General features: G+C 38.8%; 2 protein-coding genes across 2 annotated transcripts; both read right to left on the bottom strand.

Annotated features, from left to right (window-relative positions):
• Window positions 1–5,285: 5,285 nt before the first annotated feature.
• LOC112295977 (uncharacterized) lies at window positions 5,286–8,155 on the bottom strand. Its single transcript, XM_024548040.3, has 2 exons — window positions 6,459–8,155; window positions 5,286–6,051 (listed from the first exon to the last, which is right to left on the bottom strand). The coding sequence occupies exons 1-2, from the start codon at window positions 7,156–7,158 to the stop codon at window positions 5,738–5,740; spliced, it is 1,014 nt and encodes a 337-aa protein (XP_024403808.1). The 5' UTR covers window positions 7,159–8,155; the 3' UTR covers window positions 5,286–5,737.
• A 5,564-nt stretch (window positions 8,156–13,719) lies between these two features.
• On the bottom strand, window positions 13,720–14,660 carry LOC112295789 (protein transport protein Sec61 subunit gamma). The gene is made up of 2 exons (XM_024547736.3): window positions 14,410–14,660; window positions 13,720–14,132 (listed from the first exon to the last, which is right to left on the bottom strand). Exons 1-2 carry the CDS (start codon window positions 14,501–14,503, stop codon window positions 14,017–14,019), a joined length of 210 nt encoding a protein of 69 aa, XP_024403504.1. The 5' UTR covers window positions 14,504–14,660; the 3' UTR covers window positions 13,720–14,016.
• Between the last annotated feature and the right edge of the window lie 290 nt (window positions 14,661–14,950).

Below are 14,950 nucleotides of genomic sequence, written 5' to 3' on the forward strand. Positions count from 1 at the left end.
TACATTGGATTCGGTCACGCGGTAAATTCCGCTGGAATGTTTTTCAAAATTTCTCCTGCACTCAAATTATAATTATAAACCAGCTCGCAATCCATTTCAATCATCTGAATTTAGCTACCTTCGCTTTACTTCAACTGCTCAAATATCCCCAATTCTAGTGCACAGCGAGTTCGTCTAGGAAGGCTAACACGTTGTGAATAACAATGATAGCTTGCACTACCTTTCGATCTTAGCTAAACATCTTCCAGTGAAGGAATCTTTCTCATTGAACAGATGCATAGCAGCTCTTGAGCAATAACTCTCATTGAACAGATGCTTATCTACATCAGCAACAATTCCACACAATCACAAGCAGCAAACAAGCACATCAGCACCAATGCGAAATCTGCGTGACAACAGTGTGCAATCAGACAACGCATTAGCTTCAGTAATGCTCGAGACATTTAAGATGCAATCACTAACCGTGTCAAGAAAGGACAAGGAAACTTAAAAGTCAAATACAAAAACCATTTGAGCTCGAGGGGAAAGAGTCCAACGTGCTTGTCGGGGTCAAATTCTGCATACCGTCTTTCCAGAAAATTCTGCATTTGTAACCTCGAGAAACACTTACAAATATGTCCTCTCGATTAAAAGAATGCACGCTCAATCGGCTTTTCTTATACTATGCAGTCGTTCTTACCGGTAACGTATATAGAAGAAATAGATTCTAGCACAAATAGCAACATGAAATAGCAGAACTTCGGTCTAGATTTCTTCATCCAGCCAAAGACAAGTCAATGGAAGCTGCCATATTCACTTGCCTTGATTCTTTAAAGAAATAGCATGCCAGGACGAAGTGGGCAAAAAGCTCTCCATTCGCAAACCTTGCGAAGAGCCTCAGAAATAGTTCTCACCATCGAAGTTGGTGATGCAGAGATTGCAGTCAAATTGAGAAGTGCCACCACAGGAAGTGTACAAAGAGATGATGTAACTCCAAGCTTGGACAAAATGACCCAGAAGGCAAAATCATCTTCACTGCTTAGACTATTGCTCACGTCACATCCTACATGTACAGAGACCAAACAAAACATCACAACAAACAAACCTGTATAAACCTTTATGAAAACCGAATGCCTTAGATTTAGATGCTACGACAGCTTTTGCAACATAGGTGGTGATCGTTTGTCCATGTGGGTTTTCAGACATCTAAATTCTGCTGAAGCCATTATTTTGAGCTTGACAGGAACTTCACAAAGTCATGTACCGAATTTCTCAAAGTTGAATAGTTGAAATGCCATCTCTTAGTATCTTCAAAAATACAACTTGCCGTGATCGTAAGCTGACCAGCAAGAAAAAAGATAGCTGTCGAGCTGCAGAATTCTCCTTCCTTTCGGATCTTGAGTTGTGTCCCCAACTACTGACCTCTGGGTGGGTAATATTTTGAACTTTCCAAAAGATGCCCATGCTCAAAAGTATAATTTTATAATATGAAACTATTCAATAAGTCACTGAAATTCTGTGATAAACAATATTACAACTGTTCCCGAGAATCCCCAGCAAGTGAGAGGCATCAGATTCTACATTGCCCCCCAATTCCTTCCTTGACTCGAAACTTGTAGTAGACAAAATCTCAGCAAGGTTAAAAAGAATAAACATGGCGATCTTATTTACCAGCTGACAAACTGTACAATAATTTAAAATATAATCAAACGAGATACCTTGAAAAAATGCATACAATTGAACTAGATGGGAAGTAGATGTCAGAGCAGTGACCCAATCTCAGCATTATCTAACCAATCACATTTCAAATTCAAACAGAAAGTTTTAAAAAAAAATAATTATATATATATATATATATATATATATATGAAGAGGATTTCAAATACTGTCTAATTATTTTACATGATATACCAACATTCAAACAAAATCATTTGTATCAATGTATGAGTCCTTATAAGCACAAATCTCACGTCATAACATTATGTTTTTAAGAACGTTTCAATATCATTTTTAAACTAAATTTAAGGAATAAATGAGACATCTTTTAAAAACTTAAAAGCTTAACAAATAATAGATTTTAGATTTTTCTTGATCTCAAGTAATGCAATCAATTATTATCTAGCATATCTAAAACAAATATCATGTATCTATTTAAAGAGAGATACCATTATAAACTCTAAAAAGAATACCATAAAAATTCATGCAATTTTTTAAACCTTTTATGTTGGCATCTACAATGAATATTTCTTTAATTATCAAGACATTGGTTAAACTTGCATAGGCAAGTAGAACACACACTAATTTATAAATAAACACAATAAAATTGAAAATACTATTAGCTCTTGTTTGGAACTTGATTTCTTGACTTCAATATAATATACTGATATGACATAATTTATTTCTAATTTTTTTTAATGCACTATTATAACTTATAAAGGCTAGAAATTACATGCAAGTATAACGTATGAGTATAAATAAGTGAAACAAAAGAAAATCACATTGATGAAAAATATTTAATTAGACCAAAAAAAAAAAAAAAAAAAAAAAAAGAAGAAAAAATGAAGAATAAATTACGAATAAAAAAATACGAATGCATGCAACTAAAAGATATCTCAGCATTATATCCAAAGAAGAAAAAAAATTACAAACTTATCAAATTTATTATAAGTTCATGGCCATTAAGAATTATTATCTTGATATTTAATAATTAATCATTCTTGACCAATTTTACTAAAAATAAGATATTTTTTTGAAAGAACTATACATGCATATATATATATATATATATATATATATATATATATAATATTTTTTATTTAAATTTAAATAGTTATATAAAATTTATTGTAAACTTTTTTCAAATTAATATTCAACTCATACAATTAATTTTTAAAGATAATATGGAATAGAATATATATATATATATATATATATATGTACACATACATACTAAGGCTTAGAAAACGAACTATTTTTATAGATATTAGTATATCAAACCTTGTAATAAGAAAATTTATAAAAAAATGAAATAAAAATACAGACATTGAATTTTGTTCTGTTTCTTTTTATATAATATTTTTTTATAAAAAAATATATTCATATTATTGACATAAGTATTAAACTTAAACTATTAAAAATATATATACAAAATGACATGATAAGTGGTTATTTTAAAATCTAAGTTATTTAATCAGTGAAGATTGTCCAATTATTCTTCATATAAGGTGTGGATAGTTAGAATAATAAAATTTTATGAAAATTATGACAATTGTTCTTCTTAATATGAAATCATTGCATTTTTTTAATTATGGTTAATATTTATCATTTATAGCATGTTTTAGGATTTCAAGATTGAATATATAAACATATTTATACCATTTTAAAATTTTAATATTCACAACATTCTTATTATATATTTAAAAATATTTTTTAATATATAATGATATTTATTTTTATAACAAGATTTTAATAATTTCTTCATAAATAAATCTTTATTAATTATTTTATTTGATTATTTATATAATATTTGATATATTTTAATAAATAATAGAAAATAAATAGTGATTTTAGGCTATTAAGGACCAACTCCTAAATTATATTTATTCATAAATAAATAATTTTTAAAAAATAATTTTAAATTTATTAATTGATAATTTTATAAAATATTAAATTTTTTAATGTATGTGTATATGAAGAGTCTAAATCAAGGATAAGATAAAGAAGGCCAAATAGAGCTTAGTCCAAAAGGGTATCCAAAAATAACAATAGCTTCTAAGAAAAAATCTAATTTACTTTCTCAAATTTTTAAACTTTTAAAATTGAAAACAATAAAAACAAATCATTTACAATTGCCATTGGAAAGTTTCAAATTGAAGACCTACAAGGTTGCAAGACTTACCTACCATCATCTCTAAAAACCTCTATGGCTCTTAATTTAAATTATAAATATAAAAGTATTTATAAAAATAATAACATGTCTTCTATTAACTACCCTTGAGTTCAACAATAGTGGATAATAAGAAGTAACTCATTCTTAACTCACCAAAGATGATAATACGCCTAGCAATCTTCATCTACATATTGAATCTAGAATTTATTTTGTAAAACGTTTAATTTTGTTGAAATTATTATGATTGCAAATGTATAGTAAGTCATAATTGTTTTTACAAATCAAAATATTATTTGTATTACTAATCTACATTGATTTATTTTATCACAAGGTTTAATTGAATTCAAGATTACAAGGTACAAATCAAGTCAAATAAACAATCTCAACATTTATAAGATTGAAGAATGTCAATTAAAGTATTGCAATCCCTCTTAATATTTTGCAATGTTTTATTTAATCTTACATATCATCAATTATATATATATATATATATATAGACATCCAAAATTACTATCAAACCTAAGCTTTAATTTTAATGCTTATGTTGAAACATTTCAAATTAATCATTTAATAATTTTACTTTTAAAAAAATAATTATTAGTATTGTATTTATGGTTAGATGGAAAATTTTAATCATGTTAGAGGTTATTATTGTGCACCTTTCTTCAAAAACCATTTATAAATTGAAACCGAAGAATGTTCTATTTAACCTTTTGCAAAACAACCCATGAAAATGTCCTGAAAGTTTTGTATAAAACATCCCTAAATTATAGCATGTACTGAGTTGGAATATGAGTCTAAATATCCTTGAAAGGCATGTTGTGGATACATTGCAGGATAAGTTGACACATCATTTTATCTGAATGAAAGTCATACCGTGATTAGGAAGCATCACTACCACATGTGAAATGTTGCAGTATATGCAATGCATGGAAACTGAACATTGTGAGTTCATCTCTCCTAATAAGAACGAATACTACAAATCTCAGGATATGGACGTAAAGTAATATGCACAAGAACCATGTCCCCTTCCTCACTGCATTTTCTCAAAGTGTAAAACAACAGAATTACTTCACTGAGAATAGGACCACAAATTGTTTAAAATGATAATAATTAATTACACACAGAACCAATGAGAGAGCAGCATTCAGAAAATAATCATCTCCTGCAAGTGTGCAGAAAGTGCTGTTGAGAAGTTCATTAATATGTTGGTGAAGTAGCGGATTGGAAGTCAACAGAGAATTCCGCATTGATTTGGTATAAACCATGACACATCTTCTCGAATCTAAATTCCAAGAATAGCCACCTCTTACAAATACTCAGAATACTAGTTACTTCATATTACCGACCAACATATCTGCCTGGTTAGCAGCAAGAAACGACGCCTAATGAAAAAATCACATGAAGAATTCAAATCTGGAGGAAATAGAATGCATACGATTCGACGGCAGCTGGTAAATCCAGCACAATGAATCTGACATGAACATAATACCCACTTCTGTCTCCGGCATAACGGTAATACTCGAGTTTCAGCCGGTGTTGAAACTCTTTCCACATAATAGAACCTACTCGATGCTATCTCCCCGTATAAAATTACTGCTCCTTCATGGCTACATTCTGTTTACTATGTACATTGCAGACAGACTATCTGTATGGTAGAAACAAATTACACTTGATTAATTTTCAGTTACAATGGCCAACATTGGTAAAGAACTTGTACATATTCACCAAAAACATGAGAGAATTTGCACCAGTTGCTTGTACACAGTGGAACATTCCTGTCTTCAGATTTGGTGACCCGTGAATGACAATAGACTTATAAGCACCCTGTATAGAACGCAGCAACATGTACACTCTTTAAAGTTCGGATCATCGGATAGCTCCTTGAAGGTTGGCACCATTTAATAAAGCACCTTCCAATATGGTGTCCCTTAGATTCACATCCCTGAGATAGGCACGCTGCAGATTTGCACCTCGAAGGTTTGCGCCACTGAGCTTCGTTCCTTTCAAATTGGCGTTTTCAAGGTTGGCTTCCGACAAGTTTGCATTTGTAAGATCGGCGTTCTGTAAGTGAGCACTACGTAAGTTTGCATTGCAAAAACTCGCATTCATAAGACGTGCATCAGCCAGATTTGCACTCTGCAAGTTTGCACCAGCAAGAACCGCTCCAACCATCCCCGCACCTGAGACACATTGCCGTAAGCATTTCAGCTCTAAATTTGAACGTGCACAGTTAAAATAGTTCATAATTGAAAACAGAGAGGCTATAAACAAAGCCTAAAGCGCAAGTACACAATTATATTGAAAACTTATTTGAGGCTGGCATCAACCGATTGAATCCTCGCTGCTGGCGAATGAAAAACATTCTACTGATTCTTCGACCACTACTAATCCGACATTATTCACTAAAGTGCTTAACTGATATGAATTCCAGACACTGAACGATATGACTAAACATTCCTTCGCCCGCACCAGAGACAGGACCACATAAGCACAGGCAAAACACGCCAGAGTAAAGAACTGACTTCCTACTCTCAGGCATTTGTTCATACACACAGTACATGCCTTTTTATAAACCAACAATTGGTACCTGAAAATTGAGAAGAGAATAGATCTGCATAGTGAAAATTAGCTCCGTTTGCCTCGCTCCCTGTGAAGTCGGAATTATGCAGCTTTGCCCTAGAGAAGAAAGTATTGATCAAATGCGTATAGCTGAGATCTACATTGCTCAAATCTAGTTTCGATAGATTCTGCCCTGAAAGATTCACTCCTCGCAGCCTCATTTTCCCAAATTGGAGACACTTGATTACATCTCGCCGGCTCATCTCCGGCTTCGTGTTGTCATCTTCATCTTTCTTGCACAGAAAAGGTGTAATGTTCTCCACCAACCCCATAAGCTGGTAGTACTCAGCCTCTCTATGAAGCTCCTGGTATGCGGAGATTTCCAACATTGGAATCACTCCGTCACGTAACCAATTCAAGATGTGCCTGAAGTGGGTTCCATCTCGATCGATAAAGACTGCACCTTCCTTGGAATCCATATGCAGCCGGTGCCGGCCGCTGAACATGACCGCAAGCATCGAGTCTGTGTCTCTTTGGGTGAGAGTGTCCACCGTGGTCGCAAACATCATTCCCCCAACATTCAGATGCACCACGGATGGCATCTCAAACTTCTTCACTTCAAAACCAGAGTCAGGCCTTGCGTCCTCGTGCTCAGCTGAACCGAGCGAGCTGATGCCTCCTCGCTCAGCAGATGCGCCAGCAATTGCACCCAGCCTAGTATCGTCCATCAGGCGCACTATGCTCTATTTCTAGTTGTGAGTAAAAATGTGACAAGAAGACGCTCTACCACTGGAATTGTCAGACACGGATCATCAATTAAACAACTCTAGAGTGCACCCAATTCCAATAACCGTCACAGAGATGCATCTCAGATTATGTCAGGAAAAACTGCAATCTGAATTCTAGTGGACCCCAGGACTTGATAGCTGAGATTAAATAGAAATTCAATCGGACCTACAAAACCATCGAAATTCAATCAAAGAATATATAACTTAATTTCGTCGAGATCAGAATCAATGCGAACCCTCACCAGCACGCTGCAAGCCTCACGATCAAAAGAAGGACAAGGAGAACTACATATCAAGATTGCAACCTGTTCACAGTTTCAGCAATACAGGCTCCGATCTACAGCGTCCCTGAAGAAAGAAGAAACAGACCAGCGATCCACAAGGATGTCCCTAACTTCCCCTAGCGCGTACGGAAACCCTAAAGATCCTTTTTCACTGGAACTTCAATGAAATACTGTGGAATTGGCCTGCATGCCCACTTCACGGCACATCTCACACGAGCATCATCGACAAGACGATCCAGTAATTTTTAGGGAACATAATTATCCTTCTGCAGAACAGAAAAACAGTGCCCTTGCAAGAATTGTGATCCTATGCCACGCTGTCTTGAATGAACTTCAAAGACCAAGAGCTGTAAGACTGAAAGGGTGCGCTTTGGACTGAAGTTATCGACACGAAGTAGAAACGAACAAATGACCCAAGTCCACATCCGGCGCTCGCCAAACCTCTAGGTCTTAATGAGAAAGACGAAGATGGTCTGAATCTCTCAACTGAGGAACCTAAAATTGAAAAAATGAATGAATCTCGATGAAGTACAAAAGAAACCTGCAATGGTGAGCAAAACATACGTAAGTATCAATGCTAGAGCTTCACTGGGTTCATATCGGGGAGCACTGTACATTTCATTGCCGCCGAACTCGATTCGGCAATGGCCATGGCCACCTTATTGCTCCTCTGGAGCAATTGTCGACACCTTTCAAGCTCTGACCAGCCTTACAGACATCATTCGTTCTACAGGCATTTGTACTCATCATTCATCTAAGCAAGTTCGTTCATGGTGCAGCTGATTGGCGAGTCCAGTTGCTACCGTGTTCGTCATTTACCGTAGAGCTGCATTGAAATACCTCTAGCAGGTATATGTGTTGTCACTGATAAAGGACGGTCACCTTCGCTCGGCACTTGTGTTACTCAAATGCCTCGACTTCTGGGACAAACCTGATCATTAGCACCCCTTACATGATAATTCAAGATATTGCAAAAGAGGAACATCAGGAAGATTAGCGAAGGCGTCAGTTAGCGAATATACACATCGAGGGTATTTTGCTTGAGGAGTTGTGCCAACACAGGACGCGTACTTTTCCACGAAACACAGAAAGGGAATCGACTACAACCCATATAAATTCAGTTTTTAAAAATGACAAATTATAGACATGATGACAAGCAATCGTAACAACAGAGGAACCAAGAAAACGGATTGCTAAACATTCACCAACTTTTTGACTCGGTCCACATTTTACAAATATTATCATTCTGTACATCATCTCCAATCTAGATCTGAGACACTTGCAACAAACCTAGAAAGGTCCAAGTAAAGTAAAACCACCTTCTCACTACTACCTAGAATACTTTACAGATGATCCAATCAGGATACACTGCTTCATCAACTCTGCATAAGAAACTTCGAGTTTGTCACAAGAACTTCGATATCAAGCAAGGTACAGAATAAGAGCAAAATGGCAGAACGTTTACATTTCAATAGCTGCCAGGATTCTGGAAGAAATTTGTTATATGTATGTGCGTGTGTGTGTGTGTATATATATATATATATATATATATTCTCTCAAACCATCTAATATATAAACTAGAATCAGGATTTCGAGTATATACACTGCTTTACTTTGATTCTCGCAAATCACTGATATGTGGGGGCAAGAATAAATTCGGGAGAGTCTCTCGGAAAGGCTCGAACATTTAAGTCGCCACCTTTCGAAATGGAGCTCCGGCGCAAACCATTTTCTCCCAAATTTTTGTCAGAAAAACTTCGCAACTCGATCTCTCCTGCACTTCTGCGCCGATCATATGAATGGTCACCTAACACATTTACAGTAAATATCTCTTCGCCGCTCATGTTCAGATGATCTGGTTCGAAGCTGTACGATCTGCTGTAAACAGGAGTAAGTACAGGAGGTGAAGAGGTCACCGGGCTTAAAGACTTCACAGAAGCGGGCGTCGTCTCTAGGTTGGAAAGTGTTGGTATGGTTGCGACGAGCTTCTCGACTTCTCCAGAAATGAGATAGTTGCAGGCAGCCACAAAGTTCGTCACATGGTATGCCAGCTCCCCACCTTGTTCATCCTCTAGTTGGAGAGATAGAAAATTATACATGTAGCATGCGTTTGCTTGCAAATTCTTTACCCGGGACCGAGCCATCAGAAGCAACATAAACGACAGCAAATCATCTGTACAGGGAAGCAGACCATCTTTTTCAGCTGCCGTTCCGCTGCATGACGAAATTACACTAAGAATTCCCTCAATTATGCAGTTGATGGTCTTCCGCAGGCAGATAGCCTTCTCCAATGGCGTGCGGCCCCGGCTGATCATCCTGAACTGCAAGAGTGCCTCCCCAAGTACGAACTCCTTAAACTCAGACCGGACTCCGAGCACAATTGGATCCACCTTATCAAGTCGGACAAGATTGTCATCCAGAATCTTATCACTCTGACCAAACATCTGCTTGCATGCGCAAATGATTTTTTCATGCACTGAGCCTAGAACCCATGTTTCACACGCACTCCTGAGCTGACTCATGTTTTCCTGGTTTACCGCACAAGACGATTCGAGCCTAGGGTTGCTGGCTAGCAGCTGATCGACCAGCGTCTTCGCAATTCGGCGCAACGTCCCTTTCCAAGCCTGGATTCGGAACTCGTCAGGCAGGGAAGAATCTCCCATTTGATAAGAACTCTTGAAGTGGTCGACCATTCGGGCCGCATGCTCAAGCGCACGGGTGTTCAACCCACTCGACTTCAAAAAGTCTGTACATCCTTGAAGAGTATCCAAATCTGGCCACAGAGCCTTCGCGACCGCAGGTTGTGAAAGTTGCACCACCCCTTTCTCAGACTTATCCCCCTTCACCTTCTTCGGCGCGTTCGCCTCCCACTTCAACTGGGATAGCAATCGCAGCTGAATCCGCGCCTTCACTCCCGATACCCCCATAGGACCAGCGCCGCCTTCAGACTTCGTTTTGGGCGAGGACTTCCTCCTTCTAAAAGGAAACTTCATTTTCAACCTTTCTACCACATTCAATGCGACAGTACTCTACCAAAAGAATCTGATAGAAGAGAGCCCGATCACGAAGACACTAAAAACAGCTCTGTCTCCAAGCTGCAGAATCGGCACGCCATTCTTAGCGACATAACGTGCCCTCATCTAATCAACACATCCACATCACAAGCAATGCTCCATTTGCAAAATTCGCCACTACCTACTATCTCCTCCTCTTCAACCATTGAAACTCATCCTAAACCCAACACTCGACCTACTAAAACGGCAGCCAACCCCAACGTACTAGAGTCTACCACCCTTACAGAGCACCCCGACCATTAATCAACCGAGTACGCACAGCCTCAGTATACCCTAAAAGCAAGGATAATAGAAGCATCAAACAGACCCAACCGTCACACACGCTGACCATGACCACTCTATCGAACATCAATCCATCACCTAGCATGAACTCAAAACTTAATCCTTTCACTCTCTCTCTTTCGCTCGCTCGCTATCTCCCTCTCTCTGCTACTCACACTTCACAGCACAGGCATAGCCATCAAGCACAAACAACAATGACGGCAAAAGAACCTCCGGAAATAAAAACATACTATACGACACTAACGGAGGCCAATGCTGGGGCGTAGACAAGTGACCTAACCCGAAGATCGCAAGAATAGAGCGAGCTATTCTAAGGCATCACCAATCGGTATCGTGCACTGACTGGGGAGGGAACGATGACAAGCGTGACGCAGGTGCCCTACCGCGACGAGGCAATCACCAGAGGACAGGCGCTGCCGGTCACCGCGACGTGAACAGCGTCCCATCCGGGCAGACACACACATCACCCTGTCCACCCGAGACAGGGCCGGAGATGCTTTCCGGATCCTTCGGAAGATGCCGTCCGCGTGCATTGTTCCGGAGCACCTTTCGGCGCCCTTTGAGGCCCCGTGTCCAAAGCCTGCTTGCTTCCCACTGCGACCTAATTTCTCCCTCCGGCCATGCCCACCTTGTGCCAACACACTGTATCGGTTTCACAGCATGCGCCACTATTTTTTCCATCCCCACCGTTGACTGTTAGATTAATCATTTGCTAAGGAAAGCGTCTTGAAGCGAACATGAGTCTCCGCTCCTCAGTGCATATTATAAACTTGTTAACCCTCTTTTCAGTAAAGTTCGTTGTTGTCGCCTTTTCTTTGCATGATGGGTTAACCGAGGTTATAATTTGTGGTAGGTGAGTCGTGCCCATGAAGACACGTGCTAAATTCAATACTTCTATCCAAATCGTCACTTTACTGTTGCGGGCATGCATTATGTGCAGATTGGGTCATCTACTCTTGTGCAGTACGCAGCCAGTTGTTCTGAGAATTTAGTTTCAGCAACGTATGAACTATCACTGATTGTTAATAATCGATTATGTGTTCATTGTTGAGTTAAAAGTATCATGCACATGTTTGACACCCACGTTTTACGCATTAGTCACAGTAGTTCACATTTTCACAGCGTGGCCACTGACGTTCACGCTGTTACTATTTACAACATATTAAAAAAAATAAAATAAAAATAAAAATAACCGTCAATAAGACTTAGTGCGATATCAAAAGTAATCAACGTCGTCTCATCGTCTCTTCAAACATGGCGACGGTTACTTCAACTCATTGATTTCTTAATTTGTAGTATTCACCTTACAAGTTGGCCTCCGACAAAATGCAAGGCCAGTGTGCAGCAAGCAAGCAAGCAAGCACCATTCACGTTGACGACCACCGAGATGGCTTCCGCCAAGTCTACATTTGTAAGGTCAGAGTACTGCAAGTGAGCAGGACAACAGCTCGCATTGCAAAGACGTACGTTCATAACAAGCCACTCCTCACAAAAATGCTAATCTGACTCGAGTACTTACCATTAGACACCTAGATGCAACTACATGATTCTACGACCATTATGAATACAGCATTACTCACTGGAGTGCTCACCCTATACGAATTCCAACACAGAAGGATATGAGTGAACACTCCTTCGCGCGCACGAGGCAGAACTGCATCACAGGTTAAATAAGCCAGGGTGCAGGACTTCCTACTTGCAAGCATTTGTTCGTTCAAATAGTACATGCCTTCTTGTAGACCAATGGTTAAGTGCCCACACAAATTCTTGAGTCTGTAAGCTTCTGGATCCAAATTACAATTCAAAATGGCTCTACTTCTTAAGAAATCAGAATTTGAAGTAGTTACCCTAGATTACGTTGTTTTCTTAGTAATAATAGATAGAAAAAGACTGTGCTCTGTAGAATGTAAAGCAAGCATTGGCTTCTTAAGAAATGTGGCAAATCTGACTTCGAGACGAGCTCTGTTGTAGAGGAAACGAGCCGATAGACTTTAAAATGCATTTAAAAATTGATATGCATCTAGAGAACACTCAATTTCTAGATTTTGATGAAATCTACACCAAGAAGAGTAGTTGTGATCCGATTGCATGCACTTCAGGTGGAAGGCATTTGTGTATGGTAAGACTCGAAAAGATCTGATAATAACAGGCCAGCACAAGAACTCGTAAGGATCCAGTTCACCAGACTTGGTAAAAAGTCACAAGCTGCAGGGAAGCACTTGGTAAACGTCCAAAAGTCCAGACTTCGTTACAGAGAAAACCATCATTCCAGATAAGGAGCGCATACCACAAAAAGCAGCTGACGTACACCTATAAGTTAGAAAAAATAAATAAAAAAAGAGGACCTGATGCCAGGAGAGTAGCAATTTGGTATTTCCACAAACAATGAGAGTAAGATCAGAAAGTAAACATTTTCTACGTCGTAAAAACCGACCTTCGGTTGAGGCAATCCAGAAACTCCACAAATCAGTGAATACAATGGCGAGTTTAATGAATAAATACATGTTCGTGCAGATCGCACATATACTTCCAGCTACTACGTGGGAAACTAAATCAGCAACCCATAAATAGCTACTGAGACATCGAGCACCATGTCTCCTGTTCGTCAATACACACATCCTCTAGTTACCTACAATTTGGACGCCCACAACAACGATAAAATAAACTCCTAACTGATCAAATTATTGATGCAGAGCACCAAAAAACGCAACCGTAGTCATCATCATCATCATCATCATCATCATGAGATAACGCCTCATGTGCTTACTAACACTACAGATACAGGATTAGCTCAGGACAATCTGAAAGGTGGATAGCACGGACACGAAAATTCTCTAAAAACTGAGTGAAGGTCAAAAACATTGGTGGAACTGTTCGCAAATCTGCTATTTTATAGAACGAAGGAGACTGGCTTGTCCTCTTACGCCCGAAAAGTCGAACACCAATTACCCAATCCTTCCAAACTGTGCAATTAATCAATTCTTTTGCTTAGTGTGAGAAAAGTACACACTATATCCTGGACCTAAAGACTGAAACTCAGTGTTAATCACAGATGTGACTCGGCACACTAATACATAATTTATAGCATATGATGTCTGCGTCTGAGATACAAGTGTAGAATGAGTTTCTACGAGGCACAGAACGCACCAAAATCTCTACTATCCAGAACCGACAATGATGTTGTTAATAGGAATAAATATGAGCTTGACGAAAAACCCGATGAAGCCCATGACGATAAAGCCTAGAGCTGTCCTGATCGCAACTTTAGAGAACTCTGCACATTCAAACGAACACCTTTCAACACTCCCGATGATCCAAGAGACTACAGATCGAGAAGTTACATTTCACAAGGACAAGCAATCCCAAAAATCCAAAAACAGACAATCCGGCTTAGAAGAATCACTCCAACCCTGTGCTACAAACGCTCCTTCTCTATCCACACAAGTAGGAAAGCCACAACGCTACAGGCTTAGGGAAGCCTCTGTCAATGCGAAGCCCGCCCGGAAGCCATAGCTGAATCAACCCCAAAACAACAGCCACAAGTGACATACCTCGACGATCGGGCTTGTGACACCTCTTCACCAACCGGATACTGTCCTTGGCGAAGTCCTTCACAGGCCTCACCACAGTGTCGACGGCCTCCATGGCTCTTTGCTGATTCCTCCACTACCACCCAAACAAAAGCTACACACCAGCGAACCCCTGCGTACAACCGAATGCAGCGATACTGGCAAACTCGGAGTGAGGTAGAAAAATGCAAAATGCTGCAATGAAAATTCTCACGAAAACCTCACACAGCGTCCTGGTTAGGGTTAGAAGATCGGGGAGATGAAGTCGCCCCTATTGCCACGGCTTGAATTCGAAGCCGAGGCTGACAAGAGACCCGGTTGATATCTGCGTTCGCACCGGCATGAACAATCGACACCAGCTCTATAAATAGTTCGGGGAAAACACCCGTATCGGATATCAACTTTCTCGTACCAAATTCTATCCATACAGTATATTATACAACGACTTACAATTTCAGCACCAGTCTCTAGGTGTAGTAACTTTATTTGTAATCATCCAATACTGATTGACAACTTGATCACT

This window comes from Physcomitrium patens, chromosome 19, assembly GCF_059467195.1.
Source record: "Physcomitrium patens ecotype Gransden chromosome 19, ASM5946719v1, whole genome shotgun sequence".
NCBI lineage: Eukaryota > Viridiplantae > Streptophyta > Bryopsida > Funariales > Funariaceae > Physcomitrium > Physcomitrium patens.